We start from the raw sequence: 23,647 nt of genomic DNA, 5'->3' as shown, positions 1-23,647 counted from the left end.
TTTTCTGCCTGCCATGCCCAAGTATATTATCTAGGTTGACATGCATACGTACACATATCAAGCAAGGTCTCAGCACCTGCTACATCGCTTGCTCTGGATTTATCCGTGTTGATACCTCGGAATATTGGTCGAGAGCGAAGGACATGGTCCCTTGACACATATCAGCAAGACATGGCACGATGCGATTTCAGCACAAGCTGGGCATATATTTAGACTCAGCAGCAGAAGTAATTAAGAGTGGAATTTGATTGTCAGCTGGCCTTGCAGTTGTTCTTGCCATATGAGTCTGGCAACCTGTAACCTCACAAGTCAACAAGAAACCACCCAGCTCCCGTACTCTTTGACATTTCAGGGACTATTTCTGTGTAGACATGAAAGAAGCACTCTGTGGGAAAAATATTACAATAATAGATGTGACTCCTGAAATCTTGACAAGTGCAGAATAATTTAGATTGTTCTGAAAATCTCATGCATACGTTTTCCTAAATTAAAAGTGTGCTGCACTATTTGAAAAATACATACCCTGAGTATTGCTTCCTTAAGCACTATGAAAAGGTCACTATATAATTTACTCAAAAATTATAACCTTCCAATAGGTTTTGAACCATCCTGTAAATTTACCTAGAAATACAGCATTCTGGCTTGGTATTTTCTGAGGCACCACTGAAACTAAAACAAAAAAATATTTCCAAGTTAAATTTGATAGAATAATCTTTATATAATTGTCAGGTATCGCTACAACTATATTAGATGGGATTTATTAGTAGAAATTATTTAGGCACTAGTTTGTCTTGTCCTTATCTTTCTCCCCTCTACTCTCAAAGCAGAGGCAATTTTTTTCTACCTTGTCCTTTCTCTATATGCTCTAAAAAGTCTCTCTCCACCTTTCTTGTAGGCCACCTTTAGGTACTGAAAGGCCACAATAAAATGTCTCTGGAGCCTTCTCCAGCCTGAATAACCCCAATTATTTCAGCCTTTTCTCATAGGGGAGAGGTAGTCCAGCCCCCTGGTCATCTTTGGGGCCCTCCTCTGGATGTCCAACAGGTTGATGTCCTTCTAATGTTGCAGGCCCCAGGAGGGGTCTCACCAGAAAGAGAATCACCAGCACAGGGGCAGAACCCCCTCCCTCACCCTGCTGGCCGTGCTGCCTTGGATGCAGCCCAGGATCTGGTTGGCTTCTGGGCTGCAAGTGCACTTTGCTGGGTCACACCGAGCTTCTCATCAAGAAACATCCCAAGTTCTTCTTCTCATGGCTGCTCTCAATCCATTCTCCACCCAGCCTATGTTTGTGCTTAGGATTGCGCTAACTCATGGGCAGGAACTTGCATTTGGCCTTGTTGAACTTCATGAGGTTTGCATGGGCCCAGCTTTCAAGTCTATCCGTGTGGATAGCATCCTTTCCCTCTAGCCTGTTGACTTTACCACACAGATTGGTGCTGTCAGCAAACTTGCTGAGGGTGTGCTCGATTCCACTGTCCATGTCACTGATAAAGATGTTGAACAGACTGTGGGCAATAATTTTATCTTTTTAAAAAAGTAATCTAAAGCTCCTCTACTTGACAAAAGCTTCTGTGCACCTAAATTAATTTTTCTTTGAAATCTCAGTGGCAGAGTTCTTGAGCTTGTAGTTTTTCCTGTCAAACCAGAGACAAAGTTAAGCTGCGTCTGAGTAATTTCAACAATTCTCCTCTAAGGAAGGTGTTTTTTTCTGGATTGCATCTGAACCTCCTGTCACTGAAGAGTTTATTCAGAATTTCCTTCTGATGGTATAATGTGGCTTTGTAACTTTGTTCAGTTTTCTGAATTTATATGTGAGTTGTCAGGTTACAACCCTGCAACAATGCACCAGAAAGAGGAGATTTTACACAGGTCCTATTCTCTGCCTTGTTCAGGGGAGCCATCAAGTTATTATCATCTAATTATTGCATGGAACATTTAACAGAATATGTGTCATAATTATGAATTTGACCAGGAGACAAGATCATACTTCAGAAGATGAGCAAGGTTATTTTCAGGAGTAATTTGTAGAAGTAAAGAGTTCAGCCTTGTTTTATGAAATGCGCAAGACACTTTACAAAGCAAATTTGAAGGGTGGTATCCTAAAGTGATGAGCACATCTGGGAGAGGTTCAGCAGTGAAAGAAATTGTAGCTAAAAATCACAAATGGGCTGATCTTTGGTCAAAGATGTATATTAACAGGAAGGCTATGAAATTTGCATCTGATTCTTGTTCAGGTTTAAGTATCTCTGTGGCAAAACCTCAAATCACAGGCACACTTCTGTGGTAATTTTCTGCACTATACTCTGCCATATAGTGAATACCCCCAAAAGAGGTTTTCTTGTGGGGGAAAAGCAGAGGTGTAAATACATCTGTGCTTACAATGTTGAAGGTCCAGATTATTTTAACACAGTGAAGAGGCCTGACTCCATTAGAACATGCTTTGGATCTTAGAAAGAAGTAAACTGCAAGAGTTTATAAGTGAAATTGTTTTTTATCAGTATAACTGTATAATTTGGGAAGACATATATGTTGCAAAGAATATATGTAAGTAAATAAGTGAATTTACTCAATTTTAGTGAACTTTTTATGCCAAACAATCTGAAGCTTCTCTTCTTAAAAAAAGAATTGTAGGTTAGGGGCTACAGAGATGACAGAACGCTTTCAGAGGAGACATTTTGTGTTTTTGCAGTGTCCACTGATTAAGAATACGAAATGTGTCCGTTTCCCTCTGATTACTTAGAACCCCTTACAGAAACACGGAGTGTGTGCCCGTGTCTGGGACTGATTGTGAAACAGACATTTCTCAATGTTTCATCTCCCTGAGCTTCTGCTGTGAAGAGGCGGGTGAACAGATCGCATTCAAAATGCATTTAGCAAATCCAAACAAATGCACTTGAAGACGCAGTCAGCTGTGCATGACATTGCCTCTCTGACGGTGCTCTGGCTAGAGAAGAGGGTTGCTGTCTGCAGTGGAAAAGACAGGGATGAGAAATGTGAGTTTGCACACTAGGGAAAAAGAAAACCCAAACCAAACAGATGAGGTAATGTTTTGTAAGAGTTTGAAAAGCAAAGGGACATGGGAAAATAAAAAAGTTTTAGTAGTATAATATATATGATGTTGTCTTTCTCTGTGTTTGCTCTCACCCACACAACAGACCATTTCTTAATTTTTCCATATGTGCTTCCTTTGTATTTCATCAATTGTCCTATTTTTCATTAGTTGTATACTTTGAGATTTTTTCCTGTTCTAAAAATTCTGCTTGATTGCACTCTGTATCCTTCCTCCCTTTTGCTTAGCTTATTTAATCATTACTATTTCTCCCCCTCCAAACCTATTCCCCTTGTTTTTTTTCTGAAGCAACAACATTTCTCAAGCTGCCATTTCTCATTGAACTTTAGCAGCCTCCTTGCAACTGCTATATCCCCATGGGTCTGTTGTTCTCTTGCAGTAATAAAAGCCTTTTTTTTTTCCCCTTCCTGGGAACACTGAGATGACTGATTTCAGCAGTGAAACATTTCAAAGCAAGCTTCTAAGTCATCATATGTAGAAGTGGGATACTCCTGCCGATGCTGTCTTTTTCAATGGATTATTTTTATGTGGTGCATGCAAGTGTGGGTGCAGGAGGAGGCTTTATTGCTCTGGGCAGATCGTGTGTGTCCATACCAGCAACCTAACAGTGCAATGGAAGTTTTTGTTCACCTCATGCTGAACCACTCACTCATCTGAGCCAAAACTCCAGCCCAGTTAGGCTGTTGATTTGATGAGCCCTTCTGTGATTGCCAGGAAAAAGGAAGGATCTCAGAGAGGTTTGATGTGTGGTTTTCCGGTGAAAGTAAATTCATATGGAACCTGTCTTCTTTTGTATTTGTCCATTTATTTCTGCTTTAAGAGGCTTTCCAATCTGCAGTGCCATTTTTTGCCAAAAACTATATAATCTCTTTCTTTCCTTCTTTTGTTTGCTTGCTTTTATTTCTTTTATTCTGTTTAAAAATATAGGAGGAAGGGGAGAAAGGGGTCAAGAACAGAAGTGTCTAAAAGCTTTTGAGTGAAACCAAATATAAAATATTCACTTACTTAAAAGAATCACAATCATCCTTTGTCTTGCTGTAAAGTTAGGACTTTATATGGGTTTTCTTGTGATTTAGTCACCTGTCATAGAGGAAACAGATTTGCTTAGAGCTTTTGTTTGGGGGAGGTGGTTTTCATTTAGTATAAAAACCCCCAACCCTCAAGGCTTCTAATTATGGCAAGAAGGAATGGCACTGGGTACCATTTCTTGTTGATGTCATAGGTGGAATGACATGTCTCAGACCTGGGATAGGTCAGCTGATTTTAGACTATTGAGCCACTATTCAGTCACTTGGTCATGCCACTGGTCTACCCTGAAACAAAAACATGGTGTGGTCATTGCAAAGCAAGATGTAGTAATTGCCTCTTAGAGAGGTGTCTTCTTCTTTCTAGCAAAGAATGTGTTACACCTGTCAAATTTCAGCACAGGGACTGCAATTAGTTGAGGTATTTCTTGGGTTTCAGCTGTGAAAGGGTTCATGAGAAGCCATGGCTTGTAAGAGGAAAAGATGCATGAACGTAACCCTGTGTGCCACTATAAAATTACCATCTTCTTGCTTCTTAGACTGAAATAAGCCTATTTTGTAGGCTTTTGTGATAGGAATTTCTTTGGAGACCGGGATGTTTAACCACACACAAAATTACTAGCTGCATACCTTTGCAAATAGCTCATCTTATTCCTCAAGAGCTTACTGGTTTACAGTGCCCCTTTAAAAACTCTCCTCCTATGGTCCAGCTATCAGGGAGTTTGGCTATTTCATTTTTAAAATGTTTCATTTCTGAATGTTGTACTCAGTTCTTCTAAAAGAACATTATTTGTCACAGAAGTTGCAGGTTTTCATGTAATATAAAAGCAGTGACAGTACTGTGGATTTGTGTAGCCCTTTCCTAACAGGAGACTTCTGATGTCAAAAAGGGCATGATCATTTTATCATATGCCAGGTTTTATCTTCATAGCCTGTCCTTGTCAGAGGATAAATGATCTCAGAATGATCATCCTTGTGCTTGAAAGGTCACAACTCCCACAAATTTATGAGGTCATGATCCTTAGTGTTGTCTCATTCATCAATCTCAATGAAATTATGGGAAGAAGTTTTCTGGCCAAAGTGGGTTGTGCCATCGCCTCATCTTACTGCATGTTTTGACTGGAATCAAATTGCTGAATATCTCCAGAACCTCTGGACCAAGCTGCATGGTGCCTTTGGAACTTCATGTTTCTAGAGTCAGGGTGTTAATTGCTGGAATTAGCTCTTCTAAAGGTACCTGGGAAGGGATGGTCTTTAATAAGCAGAAATGGTTCCCCTGAAGGCAAGAAAAGAGACGAAGTTTATCTGCCAATACTTACACTTCCGAAAACAAAAGCCCTTAGTCAGAAGTTGATTTTTTGGCTCTTTGTGTGAGCACATGCTTAAGGCATCTGTGTGGAGTGATTTGCCAGCAGGCCTTTAGCCACAGTACTTTCTGTCAGGAAGGGCTCTGGGAGATAGAAAATTTTGGTATTTTCAAAACAATTAATCAGAATAGGAAAAGGTTTTTATTAGTTCTGTGACGCATTTATTGGGATTGGAGAGCTGAGGAGAGGCTGGCAAACACCAGGCAGACATCTCTAATAAATGGCAAAAAGTGGTTTTGCAATCAATACAAGTTGTTTTAAAAATTTCATCCTTCAGTTCCCTCCTTATTTCTAGCTACTAAATCCCATAAAAAAGACATATCATTATCCTCTGCTCCACCAGTTCAGACATTCAGAGCCCTTGATAAATTAACAGACTGGTTATTGAGAAAAATAAAATTACAGTTCTGGATTGGATTTATGATTCTTATGCAAATGTAACTGCCACATTCTGTGCAGAAAACACATTTACACATTTAAAAGCCTGAAAATAGCAATAATCCTGTTCAGGAGCTACTCCAGTTAATACTTTCCTATATAGATTTGAGTATTCATTAATAACTTCTGGATTGTTATTAGAATTGTTTTATTGTAACATGTAATTTGCTTGAACTGACTACGTTTTTCTCAAAATGGTTTTAATTACAGAAATAAATGACAAAGCTTAGTGGAGATGCTTATACAACAGTGCAGTCATTTTCTGTATGCCAACTGGAAACTCATTTTTAACAGATGGAATTTACCAGTCTGCAAAGAAGGAACACAAGGCCTTAAAACTTTACTTTATCTGTCTGAAAAAATATTAATATGGTGTCACACATGCTATTTCTTCTTGGCTTGTGCAATATTAATCAATTATCTGTTACAGCTGTAGAAAAAACTCAAAGAGTTGTTCATTTTACTGAGGATACATTTTGCTATTAGGATCAATTTTATATGTCAACAAGATGTACCATTGTGGGTTAGAATAATGGTATGATTCCAAATATTTCCTTTTATCTGTGGGGACTGAGACATTTATCATTCTTTCTTCTGGTGGTACGGACAGTGCTGTTGCAGATTATTTTGGCTTCATCTTCCTCTCTTTTTTTTTTTTTTTTTTTGCTAGCATTCTGCCTGACTGTTCTTGTAGCACTTGTTTTCTTTATAAATCAGTAGGTATATTGGTTCTGATTCAGAATAAAGGCTGTAGGGTAGCTACGAAATGAAGCCAGGACTTCAGATGCAACCTACCAGGAATAGAAAACCAGCATTTTGCTTCTAGTTGATGAGTTGGTTGATTGCAAGTCCTGTTCTTCTTTTGAGACTCACTAATGAACAGCAGTAAAAATGTAGCCCAAGAGTAGCTCAGAAAGCAGAGGTGCCCTGATTAGATATGACAGAAAGAAAGCAGGCATCACCAGGATGGTGAAAATGAGGGTGTGGAGCTGGATGACCCTGTGGACTGGGGTAGGAGTAGAGAGATGAATTCATCAGGATCACGTGCAAAATCCCACCCTTCAGAATAACAAGGTATTGACCTATAAGTTAATTGTTCATCAGTTAGAAAACTGCAAGAGGAGCAAAAAGCATGGAGACTTCTAAATAACAACAGGATGAGTAAGCTGTGGTGGTGTGGCCACGGAAAAGACAAATGCACTGCTGGCCCCTCTCACGGGAGGCAGAACTGCCAAAGATCCTGTCCTACAAGATTAAAAAAAATCTGTTTCTGCACCAGCCAGCCACGCCAGCTTCATGTGGCACTTGCAGCACACCAGTATCCTGCATCTAATGGAAATGTGTGTCTTTATCCCATTGTATTTTAAAATCACATAATACTAAGATAGTTACTATAGAGTGTAATAATTGCTGAGACTTTACATCCTGCTTGTCAGATATGATGTTGTTCACATTTCCATCTTCTACAAGAATGTGGCTTGCGCTGCATCCAGCTCTGGGGTCCCCAGCACAGGAAGGACATGGACCTGTTGGAGTGAGTCCAGAGGAGGAACACCAAGGTGATCAGAGGGGTGGAGCAACTCTCCTACGAGGAACGGCTGAGAGAGCTGGGATGGTTTGGCCTGGAAAGGAGAAGGATTCAGGGTGACCTAATTGCAGCTTTCCTGTTCCAGGAGAGAGACCACAAGAAAGCTGAAGAGGGACTTTTTACAAGGGCATGTAGTGACCGGACAAGGGGAACAACTTCAAACTGGAATAAGGAAGGTATAGATTAGACATTTAGAAAAGATTTTTCCCTGTGAAGGTGGTAAGTAACTGGAACAGGTTTCCCAGAGAAGCTGTGGATGCTCCATCCCTGGAAGCATTCAAGGCCAGGTTGGATGGGGCTCTGAACAACCTGGTCTAGTGAGAGATGTCCCTGCCCACAGCAGAGCTTGGAACAAGATGATCTTTAAGGTCCCTTCCAACCCAAACCATTCCATGATTCTATGAAAACAATGACTAGAAATAAAAATAAATTAAGGAGTGAGGGGAGAGGACTATTTCTGCCGAAGTATTGAGGTGCCCTGAGAGGAAACAGGCCCACAGACAAAATTAAGTTGGGATTAATAAGAGGGTACTGAGGGAGTTGTTCCAGTGGCTTGGTGTCAAGCAGTGAAAAGTGAACTGGTGTGGTCAGTTGGTAAAAACGTCCTGTGCTGGTTGTGCTAAGGATGTAGTTGAGCCAAGAGGACTTCTCCAGCTCTGCCTCCCTAGGAAGAGGAGTCTTGGGGAGGGGTCTGCTCCAACTGCTCCTCCTCAGAGAAAATGATCCTACTGAGAGGTGGACTCAAATAAGAATGACCTGGCATGGCATATGGCAAAAATATCTAAAGATTTTACGAATAAATAAATGTTAGGCCAGTAACCTCAGAGACTTTTTTCCTAGTGGAATTATGACTTTGAAAGGATGTTAAGACCTCGGGCTCCTCAGGGCTGACATTGTGCTTCTGCTTTGCACTAACAAAACTTTAAGAAATAATTTCATAAATAAAATTAAGTGGATCATAAGTCATGGACTCCATGGCAAAATAGGTTGAATGTGAAAATTTTATCAATTACAAACATACTGACTTTTGATTTTTTGTTCTATATACACAAGCATTTGCATCTGTATCCTGTTTCAGTTTTTTTTCCTAAGCCTACTCCCATCCTTCCATGTCTTATTTATTTGATGATTTATGCATTTGCCACAGAGATACTTTGTTAAATATTGAGAAGTTTCTGATTTAAACTTGACTGTGATTTGAGCTGTAAATATTTCTTATGGACCTAAAAGCTTAAATTTAACATTAGGCTGATTTTATTTATCTTTATTGTTTTAATGTTGTAGCGAGACCAGGCAAGGAGAGACTTCGTTCATTAACAATGAATGAGGAAGCAGCACAGCTATGCTGTCAAGGAAATGAAAGTGCATATAAAATACGTTCAGGACTTTTTAATTAAGGGTTTTACTCTGCATTGTCCTACTTTTTATTCTTCAGTCTTCTTTAAAGCACAGGAAACATTTTTGATCGACAAAGAATAATTATCCTGGTTGCTTTCAATTAAATAAGTATACACTTCTAAAATGCCAAATAAAATCCACTGATCTTGTTTGAAAAAAATAGAGGGGGGTGGTTTGAGCAGATAACTCTCTGTTTCTGTAATCTGTGAATATATTAATATTGTGACAGACAGGGTGTTCCTGGTTCATTATTGTTAGAGTTAAGGTGACAAATCCACTTCTACAGTGGCATAAAGAAGGACACCTTTATGGCAGCTGGGGAGCACCTGGCTTTGCTGCCCAAGGATGCTGCTGGTCCAGCAGAGCTGTGCTGGGACTTCCCCACAGAGCTTCAGTGGAGAAACCTAAACCTGCTGGGGAGCCCTGAGGGAGGATAACGCAGTCCTTCCCTTTCTTTCTTTGAACAAAAAAAAATCCCTTCCTGTGGCCATGGAGCTCTCCCTGGCTCAGGCAGAGGTGCCACCTCCAGCAGCCTGAGCTGACTGACCTCCAGGGCTTAGCTGGGCAAAGCAGCTGTGAATTTTACTGCAAAGAAAAGAAGGAAAACCAGATTTGCATTAGGCTTGTTTTGATTCCGCTACTTAAAACTAATCTCCGGTAGCTTTTTTATTTACTTGAAAGCTGCTTTGTACTGACTAGCCCTTGGTATTTGTCAGATTCTTTGTTTTCTCTGCATATTCCCTGCTGGCCTGCTCAGAAGCTCGTTAAATTACGAGGATTATTCAGAGTTGAACTGGATAATAAAACGGTCTATTGATTAGTACAGTTCTAATTAGTTGTCTCTTAGCATGAAAGAGAAATAAGATTTGATAGTAAACAAAGCAGAAAACAAATAGGGTGTTTCCAACATGTAGGATGTACATGCTTGTGTGTGGCCTTGTACATGAGTATTGTAATTTCTAGTTTATCATCACGAGCTTATTTCATTGCTTACAGAACTATGACCTGCACAAGCAAACTCCCTGAAAGATAATGAGACAAAAAATACAACTCAATTATTTTTTTCTTCCAGTATGTACTGGAAGAATGATGTCATGATCAGCAATATGCTTTTGATTTTTCATGTCTTGTCATAGTAAAATGAAATTTACAGCTAATTTGTGTTTTAACTAGTTTTGTAGTGATAGAAATTAATATAAATAATATGTCAGAGTTTTAGCTTGAATGGTAAACACCAGGAATTAGTGAAACCTTTCTCATTGCATCGCATGCCTCCATACTGGTTCAATGTATAAAAATTACCTATGGTCTTCTTTAAAAATGATGTGGATTGGTGTATTCCACCTTCAAAACAGTTTCTCTAACAGTGCATGTTTTTAAGGTGTGTGTGCAGATCTACAAGCCTTGTGTAGGAGCAGTGCTGACATCCTCTGCCCGTTCCTTCAGTCACACTGTCTGGCAAGGTGAGAGTGACACTGCTTGACAAAGGGCTGCTCACTGAGCTTCCCAAAGAGAGAGAAAAGCAGAGGACAAACCATGGGATATTTCGAAAAATAAGGATTGAAATCCTGGCAGAAATGCTGGAACAGGGTTTTTCACCAGCCCTTTAATGCCTTTTCCATGATCCACAAAACTCTTGTTGTGAATTTCTATGGGCTCTGCATGCTTGCCTTGTTTGGGTGGGGGCAGAGTGTATATTTTTTTTTTTCTAACATCTTTCTTTAAATGCAATTCACTTCAGACAAAAAACAACTAATTACCCACACATCCCCCCAACTCCGTGTAGTTCTTGCCCATTGCAAAATGGCTGAGCCCAAAGAGTTATTAAAGTGTGAAAATAATTTAATTCTCATGAAGTGTTCAGATTCCAGTTTTGTTGAGGATGGTCTTGTCTTGTTTTGTTAGACCTGTTCAGGTATCAAGGGCTCAGTTTCATGTTATTATGCCCTTTTAGAGAATATGAGTTTCTCATTCAGAAATTAAGTAGTTCCCATTGCTTTTAGTTCTTTCTGTGGGTTGTGTTGACCGCAGTGTAGTTTGCATGGCTCTTCTACATTTCCTCCCTGGTAAAAATCCTTCCCTTTTAAACCTGGCTGCTGGGAGAGAGGCAGGTGAGCAGCCCTCTGCTTTTTAAAGGCAAGTAGTCTTGTCAGCCCATCAGTCTCCTCATTTCCCATCACCTGGAGGTTGATGTCATAGCAAGATATTCTCTCCAAAAGGTGAATTTCTTCATTAGTTTCACGGTCTTCCTCTAGGCCTGTAATTAGAGCCCTCCTGATAACCAGCACACAGCTGCACCCATTAATTAGCTCTTCATTTGAAGATTTCTCTCTTGGTGTTCCCATCCTTTGTCAGCTTACAGCAGGTTCAGCTGCCTCCAGCTATTCTTTGAATTTGTTATCCAAGTCAGGCATCCTTCCCACAAAAAACCCAGCCACAGGATCAAGGAAGCCCTGAGCACCACTGTGACCAGGAGAGAGCCACCCTCCTCTCACACAAGGCAGAACAGCCAACATCATGTGGGCTTTTGTGAGTGTCTGCACAGTTAGCCCTCAGCTGCTTTAGTTTGCCGTGGAGCACTCAAAAAAGACACAGCCCAGGCTGTGCTGTTACCTCATGGAACAATCAAAACATCTTCTGAATAGAGCAGACACCCAGTCTCTGCAAGCTTCTCCATGTTAGGGGATAATGGAAGCATTTACTAACAGCCAAAGAAATTATTTATTAGGATATGAAACCTTTAATTTAGAAGGAAGGCTTCACATTGTCTTTTTTTTCCCCTTACACTCCCACTCTGCAAAATGTAGCAAGGCCAAAATTTAATGCATTTGCACATCTATTTCTGAGCTATGTGGGTGTCTCTCAAAAGGTATGATTTTGAAGTAGAACAAACAATATATTCATAGCAATCTTCTTTGAACCAACAAGGTTTTAGAAACCCAAAGATCCAGATCAATCAAACCCAGTATATTACATTCTCCACTCTGTTTGGTTTAGATTTAAACTCTTTTATAGATGTTGAAATTGCAAGAAGGATTCCCCAGCTGCCAAAAATGGCTCTGATGGAGCAGGACAAAATTACACCTGGAGAAAATACACTGGAAACTGAGACTTCATCTTTTCTTCTATCTGCTCCCCTAACTTCAGGTACAGCAAGTTTGTCTTATAGTATGGATTTCATCATCCTGTATACATTTTGGTGTAGGCAGTTGCCCCTGTTATCTTTACAGGAGGTTGACACAAGGGGACAAAACCTTTCCTGACCCTGCCAAAGCTGTTGAGAGAATCTAAAAATTTGTGAAATACACAATCATATTGAAACATCAAATGTTGACAGAAGTATGAAATGGTATAAATAGCTTTATTGTTTACAGCATATCCTCGACTACAGTTGCTCCCAGCTTATTTATTTGTGCACACACAGATGTGCTTTATGTACCCAGGAGGAAAGAACACAAAGACTTTCATTTTTAATTCTTTTCCTTGTTCTTATTTGAGGGAAGAAAACGTGATCTCTGACATGCTCTCTCACAACAAAGAGCAAAAGGCAGATGTGGGCCTCTATTCAGATACCACTTCCCCCCCAGCTTCTGTTTTCATGTTTACAGCTTCATGTGCTTCTCCTGCAAAGCACACATTGTTGGTGTGCTGCTGCAGGTATTGGAGTTCATTCTCCTCTCTTCTCGGATCCTGTTGCTGTTTGCAGGAAGAGAAAAACCTTTAGGTAATTTAAAAGTTTTCTCTTAGCTGTACAAAGCTTGACCCTGTCTCTCAGACTGACACTGCTGAGCCTCTGGAGATATTTCAGGTTCCCTGATAAACCCCTGTGTCTGAACTGACACTCACTGAAATGAGAATAACACCTGTACTATCACTAAAATAGCAAATCAGAGATTTGTTGACAAAGAGATTGTCAACAATCCATTGTTGCTCTGTGGTTCCTTTGCAACCCTAAAAAAAAAAAAAAAAAAAAAAAAAAAAGTAGGGGCTTCCCTTGTGAATCACCTATGGGGATTTAGGGCTAGTTTATTTAGGACTTTGTGGCCTGTACAGAGGGGCACTTGCTGCAGAAAGCAAGGCAGATTAGGCATTTCCAAGTCTTTTAGACAGTGGACACTCATGTGCAAGTAAGGCAGCCTCAGTACTTCCTAGACTGAAACAGGGGGGCAAAACCCCTTTTCCCAGCCAGAAGATCATACCAAGGGTGAATACATTCAGCATGTGACACCTGACATCCTTTGTGTAACTACAGGGGCAAAATGGAACCTTTTGAAAAATTAGACACTGTAATTCTGGATTATTTTTAATTAGAAAATCATGGGCAACGTACCTGAAAATTTCAGAATGCTGCTATGAGTTTATTTTATCTGGGATTATTTTTTTCCCACAGAAGGGCATCATACATTGTTTCTTTGCGTCTGCTTTTGTGGCAGTCTAGGAGAAAAATTTCATCCTCTTTGTTAAACAGGCATTCAGCTTTAAACATGTTGCAACAAATGTTTGATTTTGCCATTTCAAAAATAGAGGTTTGCAGTTGTTCACTCTTAATCATCCTTGGAAAAGATTTTGATACAAAGACATGACTTCTTTCCTCTTCCTATATCTGTATATCTTCCCATGCAATTTGCCCCCTCTATCCTAGAAAAGGCAATGAGTACTTATGACTAAACCAGATAGGTGTGAGCAATCAAGTAGTGCTAATATTTGCATGGGTAAGAAACATCATTTATGAAGACAATTGAGACAAAATAAAGGTGCTCTATATAATTAGGATAATAGCTTCATGTCATCATTTTCCCTGTGTATTATTATGACACTGTTGATTAACCAGGTGTAGAAGGATTTGGAAAGGCCAGAAAAAAAATGTTAGGGAATCACAGTAGGAGGTAAGATGAAGTGAGAATGAAAATATATGCGTGCCCAGAAAAAAAAAAGAGTACATTTAATCTGTTTCTTGACAGTATAGAATTGGGGACTAAAGTCTGATGGCAGCTGTTAGTTCCAAACAGGTAGGATTGATCTAAATTACGGTTTCTTGAGAGAGTAATTTTTTTCCAGTGACAGTTTTTCTGCTTCCATTTGCTTAAACAAGGAGGAGGATCCTGACCTTTTAAGCAGTGGAGGGCAGTTCTCTTGAAGATTTTCATCACTATTGAGCTTGTTTTCCTGTGATCCATGGGAACGGAGGCATCTGCAAGCCAGCCTGATGGGTGCAGCCTGGCTGACAGCATGATGGGAGAGTTCAGAGCTCTGGGAAGGAGATTACAGACTTCCTGCCAGAAGGGGGTAATTTTGTCACAGGTGCAAGTACACTAAGTGTCACAGAGATGACACAGAGTGTTGACACTGGCACTCATTTCCCAGAGTTCGGTAGTTTAGCAGGGTGGAGTATTGCAGGAGTCCCCGGGGCAAAGCGAAGATGTCACGTTGATGAAATCCCAAATACTGTCCCAGTTGTGCCTTGAAAACAGTTAAAGCTTCTTCCTCAACACCAGCTCTCTCTGGGAATGAGTTTATGCACAAGTAATTACAAAATTAAATCTCACTCTGCAAACCCACATGCACCTCAAAGGTGTTGAATATGTTTCCCAAGGACAATATTGAGGGCTTTGCAGGGGACAAGGGATCAGTGGAGGCCCACCTTGGCCATAAGAGCGATGTGATTCTTGAACTGAAGTGGCAATTTAATTCCTAAGGATGCAGAGATATTTATATTTAAAACTCATATAACTTTCACATTCATGAAGCACATTTGAAGTTGTGGATAGTATATAAAATATCTCATTCTCATCTCAAGCAGCTTAATTTGTGCTTGCTCTTAGGCTGAAGTGTAAGAACTGAAGGCTTCCACCTGTGTCTGAATTGCACATGCAAATTTCTTTTGATAAAATGGTATCTAAAAAAGACAATATAAAATAATTGGGGGCTTTTTTGCTCTTGAGTAGATTTTTTTCCTAGATAAATTACAATCATTTTTAAAAACTGCCCATTCAGTGCACTAGCAAGGATTTTAATGATATGTCTGTACAGTTCCTGTTTAGTTAATGAAATATGTAGCATATTTAGATCTAAATCAAATCACAAGTTTGGCTTCTCCTGTTCTCAGTTGTGTATTGTGGGTTTAACATATTTTTTTTGTCTACATTTTTCAAGCATAATGCTGTTTCTGCATTTTAGTAACTATAGAGATTTGTCTTTGTGATATTTACTACAGTGTCCCTTGATGTGAAATATATACTATCCAACTCATTTCCTATCCCTCACTGCATTGACAAGCAAATTTTCAAGTGATATTTTATATATATTTGGCAAAATTTATATTCAGCAAAACTCTCATCTACAGCTCAAGAGTGTGTAGTCAAGCAAATTCAGGTTCATTGCTTTTTTGCATTTAGTTTTATTTTTTGTATATTTGGACTTGATTCAACAAAGCACTCAGGAGTTTACTTAAATGCAAAGTTGCAAGTACTTAAGTGTAAGGTCAGATTATTTCTAACTGCTTTGCCACACTAAGCCCATAAGTGTTTTCACATCCTTTGGGTAAAATTTATTCCAGCCACACTATCTGTTGTATTTCCGTATCACACCATAGCCCATCACACATGATAAACAGACAGCTGCATCTCCAGGAAAGGCAAAAACACCCCTGAACTTGGTTAGATGGAGGGTTGTTCTCCAACAGAAGGAATTCTCTTGCAAGCTGTTTTTTTGCTGGACAGCCAGAATCTGTAGGATATGGCTTTCTGACCTAGCAGAGCTCACAGCAAGCTGTGCTCTGCAGCATTTCCCCCTGACACTTCAAGGCAAGGCTTCTCAAACAGCATTTCATCCTCACAGACATCTGCTCAGCATTTTAGGAGAGTTGGGGGTCTGTCATCCATCTTTATACAACTCCTTTTATTGCTGCTTTAGTTAGTGCCCTGAATAACAGGACATATGACAGTCCATTACTGTTATTGGTGTTATTGTAGAATCACGCTTCTGAAAAATACTGCCTCAAGCAAAATACTAGAGATAATTTAGTACTATCTTCCAGGAAGGCACATGCTGGGGTTAATGAAAGTTTGACTTAGTGAATGTGAAAGGACCACATTGTTTGATCCGCTTGAAATGGTATTTATTATTCTCATTTAGATAATTTTCTTAATTAAAATAGGAGTGGTTTTCTTATTTGTTTTGCCCCCCAAATGAACTCCTTTTGTTGAGGACACAGCCCCGTCAGGAGCTGTCAGGCAACCCAGGGAAATGGATGCTGATGCCAGAAGGGCAGGGAGAGCACAGTTGCTGACCATGCACCATGGGCATTGCCCTTCCTGTCCTCTGTCCTGGTCCCTGAGAAGGGATGGGCAAACAAGGCTTAAAGGTTTGACTATTGCCACAAAACACTGGACAAGGAAACACATAATCATGGCCTGATGGTGTCCTCTGCCCTCTTCCAAAAGGTAGAAGGTGCTGAATCAAGGTTGGGGATTTCTAGGGTGGCCTCAGAGGGTCAGGAATTGTCTGAATGAAAAAGCTGAGACATTTCCAACTGTGAGAGCTATAAAAATATAATGTTCAGCTCCAGCTTTTAATTTTGCTTAGCCACAGAGAAAACAATATGTGGAACAAGAGAGCACAGTGCTTTCTGCTCCATCCACCAGTGCACTGCCTTAAAGTTCGCCAGTTTAAGGGCCAGGAGTCAGGTTCCAGCATAAGGAAAGAGTAAGAGCGTCAGGGCAATGACTTTCCTCTAATTAGCACCATGTGGCACAGACAGACATTTAACAAATAGGAATGCCACTTCCAACAAGCCGTGCTGTGTTTCTTTCAGCATTAACTGTTTTGGCTGTGGCTGAGTTGCAGCCAAATGAATGTACATGGAGAGCCTGCGTGTCCAGCAAGCAGCCTTGCTGCTGTCCATGGGCTGCTATTTTTCAATTCACCAGGAAAAGAACATGGTAGACACCTTATAATTTAATAATATTATTGAATATTAAAAATCTAGGCATGCTATGCAAATTTACTGAGCCATACCACCTCTGGTTGAGCCTGGCTCTGTTTAAAGGGAGATGTTTTTCATGCAGAGTAGATCTTTCCAATCCATTTCAATTTATATTTCACAAAGAATGGCATCAAGGCACTGTCCATCAGCTTTGCTTTACTGCCACGTGCTTTGGCCATTAGCAGGAACATGCAGATGTGTCGTTTATCAAACGGTGTTGCAAGTTCAATATGCCTTTTGAAAAAAGGCAGCACACTGCCACCAAAATGGGTGTATTGAGGGTATGTCAGGGCAAGTTTTTATCATCTCCAAGCTCCTGTCTGGGGAAATGCAAAGTTGGTATCACCTGACTTTTTTGTATTTTGCTTGTCTTTTTCCTCAGCATAGACATTCATTATTCAAAGTAGACTTGAGGGCTTCTGGAAAAACCAAAAAGCGTTTGCTATATTACAACTGCTGGGATCATGAAAACTGTTAAGAGAGGGAAAAAAAAAAAAAAAAATTCTCCCTGGGCCAAATAAAAAGAAAATCGTGAAATCGTGTTGCTGTAAAAGAAATCTGTTGGCTAGACGCTGCGGCTGGATTTTGGGGGATTGGTGACTAGCTCGACAAACCTGTTCTCAGCAGTCGCTTGGTCGAGGTCGCTCCAGCACCTGTGCAGCACTGGGCGACTGCTCCGTGTGCGGCCAAGGAGCCGACAGATGTGCTTGGCGGGTTTCCACGCGGCATCCCGGCCGTGCCGTGCCGTGCCGTGCCCGCTCGCTTCCAAGCGGGAAGCGCCGCGGTGGGGCGAGAGGCGGGGGCGGCTCCAGCAGGAAGGCGCGCGATCCCATTCCGCGGCGATTGTGGAATTCCGCCGGATTATGTCTGGGTTGGTGTTTTTTTTGTTTGTTTGTTTGGTTGGTTGGTTGGCTGTTTTTTTGGTTTTTTTTTTTTAAAGCGGTACCGCCACCGAGGTGCCGGGGTCGGTGTCGCACCGCTGCCCGCGGGTGTGGCCGGCGGCGCGCCGCTCCTCCCTCCGCTGCATCCCGGCGCAGCATCCCGGCGCTCGGCGCTCCGCCGCCTCCCGCTCCGCGCGGTTCCGCAGCGCCGTGCGGCGTCCCCGGTGTCCCCGCGGCGGCGGCGGGCGCGGCCAGGGGCGGGCGGAGCGCCGGGCACTGATAGGCCGGGCGGATGCGCAGGCAATTTATCATCCCCGGCTCCCGCGGAGGCAGGCAGCGCGCCTGTCACCAGTATTGATTTCAGAGGATGGACTAAATTTCCTAGGATTTCCATTAAGAATTAAGCGGGGAGGAGGAGGAGGAGGAGGGGAGGGGGGGAGAGAGAGAAAGGAAGGGGAAAAAAAAAAAAAAAAAAGCCGTAAGCACGCAGGGTAGCCAGGCAGACATGGATATGAGATGGCACTGTGAAAACTCGCAGGTAGCTTCTTCTCTCACAGCCGATGCAGCGCACAGGCGAAGCACTGCCGCATGCAGGGTTTAAGATACCTTTAGGCTGACAGCAAGGAGGAGAAAGAAAAAAAAAAAAAAGAAACCAACCAAAAAAAAAAACCAAACCAAAAAAAAGGCATTTGCACCGATTTACTGAAAATTACTTTTTTTTTTTTAACTAAAAAAAATTAGAATATGTCTCCTTGGAGATTTCATGTCATTAATATTAAGATCAAATTTCTGCATGCTATCAGTTTTAAATCTAGAAAAGCTTCTAAATTGTATTTTTTTTTTTTTTTTTCTGCTCCAGGAAAATAATGCTTTGGTACCCAGAGCATGGATGCTGCTGTTTTTTTTAATTTTTCTCATCTGCTCTTTCTTAAACAATAGGCTTTTTTTCTCTTTTTTTGAGCATGTTTGCTACAAATGAGTCTAAAAGGAAAGGAAAATCGAGAAGAATCAAATAAAAGCATGAATAAAACCTGCTTCAAATAGTTGCCAGGCTGCTTTCTTTTTAACAATCTAGCAATTATTTTGGCTTAAATTATGCTTAAACCCTGACCATGCATGCTTTTCATCTTGGCTTAGAATATGTGTGTACGTGTGTGTGTACGTACGTGTGTACTTGTTTTGATTTGATTTTTTTGCAGTGAGCATTTGCACAACGGGAATTCCTGTGAGTTATATGCATGCTTTGATAAGAAAAATTGCATATCAATGAATGACTGTATCTGATGGACTAAAATGTGGTGATATATAATGCCAAGTAACTTCATTTTTAAATGAGTTGCTTCTAATCTTTTGGGGGAGGGTAAATCGCTGCATGCTTATGACAATGAAAGTGTTTGTGTATTTTCTCAAAGGTTGATTGTTTATTTGCTTGTTTCTAACATGAAGAGCGAGGTGTTTCCTTTTATTATTTATTTATTTGTCTGTTTTTCAAATAACAAACCTGCAAGGCATCTGATTTAAACGAGCACGGGCTACAAAGCTTTCCCTGTTACCTGAAAACGAGCAGAAGGGTGTGTGTTTGTGTGAGAGCACCTAGCTCCTCTGGGGAGGTTGGTGATCTTTTCAGCTCCTTATTCTCCCCAAGAAGAGTTAAAATGCCGTGGCTGTCTGGCGCCTGCGTGCACCATGGGAATTCTGCTGGCAAAGCCAGGGCTGGCATCAGGTGGGACAGGTGTATCGTGATAGTGGAGAAAGGCAAAGGTGCGGGTGAGGGGTGCCAAAAGAGGTTAAAAGCAAGGAATCAGCAGCTTCCATCTGTACAGAAATCTCATTTTCCCCCAGTAGCTAGAAAGGCAAGGGGAAAAGGTTTTTTTTGGTGCGCTTTTTTTCTTTCAAATGAGTCAGAGGAGAATAAAGCGGGAGAGACGGTTCAATTTTATTCTGGTTTACAGGTTATAACAATGAGTTGAGAGAGAAGTTATGGTTTCGGAGGCTTTTTTCATGATTGTGAAAAGGCTGAACTGGATCCAAACTATCTGACTTCATTCATTGCTGCAGTTGTTGGGGCTGAGCATCAAACCTTCTCTCCTTTGGCATGCAGGGTGTATTGTGTAATGCTGTTTCCATTTGCTAGTTGGGCTTCCTCAGAGTTCTGCCATTAAGCCTTTTGGGGTTTTCTACTGTATTCATTTAAATCACTTAATGTGTCATTCTGTACAGCAGCTCTTCTCTTACTGCTCTGGGCTAATCAATACCTGATTTTGCTCTTCCCATAGCAGCTTACCCCGGGGGGAAAAAAAAAAAAAAAAAAAGGGTGGTTGTAACCATGCCAAATGGCTCTGGCCTGTTGGTATCTTAGGCCACTCTTCAAGTTCAGGCTGAAAACTTTGTGAATTGAGTTTACCATTCCCAGCTCTCTTCCTAATAATCTTCCACATCACCTAGGCATCATATATAATTTGACACAGCTGACAGCATCCACTTAGGAGAAGCTTAGGGCAGAGCCAGAATGGAAATTGAATTGCATCTCAACTCCCTAATATTAATGATCCTTCCAGGTCAGCAGAGGAGTAATTGCCAGGGCAGCCCGAGGAATTGTCCATTAAACCTGCCTAGATGGCAGCTCACCTGTGGAGAGATGCATCTAGATGGCATGTACAAAATGAATTCAATTTGCTTAATATAAGCTCTGCTGGACTTATGAATATCTCAAAAGCCAACATGTGGTCTCAAGTTTAATACCAAGTAATTTTTTCTGGTATTTTAAGACTTCTTATAACTAAGGCTTAGCCAAATTGCCTTAGATGTGTCTGAAAAAGAAAATTCACAGAAAAATCTGGTTGATAGTTGTATCTTGAAGGGCAAGCCTGTATTTCTGTAAAGGTGTAGTTTGATTTAAAACCTTGTGGCATGAAGCAAGAGAAGAAAGTTCACGTTGTCCATGTTCTTTAGTCCTTGAGGTAGCTGCACATTTAGAATAACCCATTAATCAGTCAAAGTTGGTATTCACAACCTGATTAGGTGGGCAGCTGGACCTTTAAATCCCAAATCAATATTCAACAGGAATTCAGAGGAGACAAACAGCCTAAGGACAATGTTTAGAAACTCAACTGAGCTTTATGTCTTGGCGTAATGCTGATTTAGCAAGAAATCCCAGTCACAGTGTGAGAGGATTTATTTTTTGACCTTGTGCATTTGAGATGACAGAGAAAGTTAAGAGTTGTCAGCATTGCTTTACTGCAAGGAGGAAATGCAGAGGGGGTTCAACCATCCTCTGTTGCCATTAGAGAAGGTACCCGTGTGGAGCAGCAGAGAACAGAGGTGCACAGAACAGACCTTCAGATACAGATACTTCAGATTGAAAAATCACATTCTTCTGAACTTGCTTCTGTGCCAGTTTCATGATTTAACTGAAGTATGACAGTCTGGAGACACAAATGAGGGAACAATCTAACCTGCTGCAGTCATAGTGGGATATATCCTCTAGGAAATCTTGGACCACTACCTGTTTATCTGTGGTCTCTCTCATCACAGCTACTGAAAATCATGGTGGGATTTTCTTTCAACAGCCATGTCAACCATAGCAGCTCCACGTAGTGAAAGGATTTCTGACTGCTGACACCCTTCTGCCATGGGTCACCCATTGCCACTGCTTAGAGGAGTTGTTTCCTCTCCTCAGAGCTCCTTGTCTTCACACTGCTGGAGATGGTGTCACAACTTGGCTGGGTTTTGTGTACACACATGAGAAAGCCTTTCAAGATAAAGAGCTGAAGAAAGCACCAAGTTCAGTCTTAGCCAAGGAGAAGCTTGACAAACAGAACTTGTTGGTGACCAGTAAATGATTTTCATACTTCTTTGTTGATGTGTTCAGTAGCTTGAAATATTTTACAATTAGTTTTAGTTGTGTGTATTGCCACAAAGGTTTGTCATTCTATTTGTTTCATGCTGCTAAATTTTATGAATTAGCTGTTTTTCAGAAACTAATTGATCAGCTTTTCTGACACAAAAAAATAATTTTACACTTGTTTTGCACATTCAGACAGTAATGACTTTTAATTTCTGGATTTATTGTTCTCTCAGGTTTTTATATTTTTTTTATATTTTTGATACACTTTTTCAATCCATAGAGTGTTTTGCCCTGCTCTTGCAAGTTGCTCTGACCAGCAGATCCAGGAGTAGTCTGATAAAGTCACGAGAAGTTCCTCTTGTGGGGTAGCTTGTATGATTGCAGTATTTTGCTATGGTTTTCCACACTGGCTTTCTATTTTTGTCTATATCTGAACCATACTTCAATTTTTGCCAGCGGAGTGCATAATTACATTCAGCTATATAATCACATGCCATTAATAAGGGCTAATCCCTTTTTCTCAGATTATATCTTTCAATCCCTTTTGGGTGAAACTTCAGGTAATGCCTCCAATCTGAGTACCAGATCGAGATGAGAGAGAATAGGAGCTGAGGGCAAAACTTAGAGGCAGCAGCTATCTATCTGAAACAATGTGGGGTACATCAGGAGGCAGCCAACAAAACCTCACAGCTCCTCTGAAAAAGTAGTTGGGACTGCTTCTGTGCATTTCACTGCATTGCTAGAGAATGGTAATTCCAGAGAGTGCCCTTCTCTATTAAAAGGAAAAAAGTGTGCAATCTCTAAAAAAAAGTGGAAAGATGGAAGGATAAGGATTAGAAAGTGTGTTCTGTACATGCAGGAAATCTGAGCATTGTGGACCCTCCAGTTAGCCCTGTGCAGCAGTTTGGCTGAGTTTCCAAAAGAGGTGGATTAAGGTGAAGTTCTGCCATCCCTGAGGTCAATGGAAATGCTGTCAGTGACTTCACTGTCACTGACATTCCACCCCTGGCAGAAGTCTGAACAGCAGAGTGTGAAGTCTAAGTATGTAAGGACATATGAATTGATTTCTATACCCAGCTATCTTGGATGATTGTTGCTTAAAGTAAATCAGAAGTTTAAATGGGAAATGAGCAAGGTGGCATTTTCACCAGAATGATTCATTTTAAATTCCATCCCACGAACTAAATGGTTCCTTGCCAGTGAAGACCTGGGAAGTTTTCAGGTGATGAGGCATTTCTCACGCTGAGAGTCTGTAGTGTCCAGGACCTCAGAACACCTTCTGGTTTAAGCCTGGCCATATGTTTTTGGCACAAATCCAGAAATGAATATAGTAAGTTGTGGACTTTAGCACAGAGTAAATTGCATTTCTTGGCTCCAATAATGTTAGTGCCTTGTCCGCTGGTTTCTCTAAATTGGCTGTGGTATGGCTGCAAGCCAATACTAAATCACATGAAGACTTAAATTATTTTCCTTGAGTTTCCACAAGTTTTGTATTTTTTCTTCCTTTTAGTTCCTTTGATTTCTCTTATTCCCTTTCCTATCTATTTCAAAATTCCCATGCTAAATCACTATCATTGTGAGGACTACACTACTATATATGCTGTTATTGTATTTTTTCCATACTGGAGGCTGAGGAGAATGCCTTGTTTTTCTGTGGTGGTTTTTAGTGCTGCTCCGCCCTAGTCATTCAGGAGTTTTGTTGGAATTTCAATTTTTTTCTTTTTTAATGGTGTTATTTGAACTGTTAAGGACATGCATTAGGTTACCAAAGTTGTTGAGCAAGTTTATTGAGAAAAAGGGTGATTAGAGTGTCTGGGGCCGTGTGTCAGCACTATTACTGCTACCAATTTTTACTGCTCCCTCAAAGCAGAATGTACACCTAGGGCACAACTGCACTGAAGAAGTGGACAATGGCTTTTGGTTTTCACCTCTTTCATCAGGCATGACCAACAGATCTTTAAGAAAGCAGTTGCACAGAGACTAGTCATACAAATATACGTTATTTGTATAGGTTGTACTGTACAGTAGAAGCAAAAAATGAATTTCATA

At 40.7% G+C, this 23,647-nt stretch overlaps 1 protein-coding gene across 37 annotated transcripts in view; it reads left to right on the top strand.

The window, feature by feature from the left end:
• The window catches only part of NRXN1 (neurexin 1), a 673,398-nt gene that overhangs the window by 601,774 nt on the left and 47,977 nt on the right, over window positions 1–23,647 (top strand). For 2 of the 37 annotated variants that reach the window (XM_038133403.1, XM_038133402.1), the window contains exon 1: window positions 18,204–18,289. The exons of the other annotated variants lie outside the window; for them this stretch is intronic. In XM_038133403.1, coding sequence (XP_037989331.1) covers window positions 18,257–18,289 — 33 coding nt within the window. In that variant the 5' untranslated portion in view covers window positions 18,204–18,256. Of the gene's footprint in view, window positions 1–18,203; window positions 18,290–23,647 lie in introns of those variants that run through there. 37 annotated transcript variants of the gene reach the window in all.

Source organism: Motacilla alba, chromosome 3, assembly GCF_015832195.1.
Source record: "Motacilla alba alba isolate MOTALB_02 chromosome 3, Motacilla_alba_V1.0_pri, whole genome shotgun sequence".
Taxonomy (NCBI): domain Eukaryota; kingdom Metazoa; phylum Chordata; class Aves; order Passeriformes; family Motacillidae; genus Motacilla; species Motacilla alba.
Note: the sequence above shows the minus strand (reverse complement) of the source record. Positions and strands in the feature narration are given on the sequence as shown.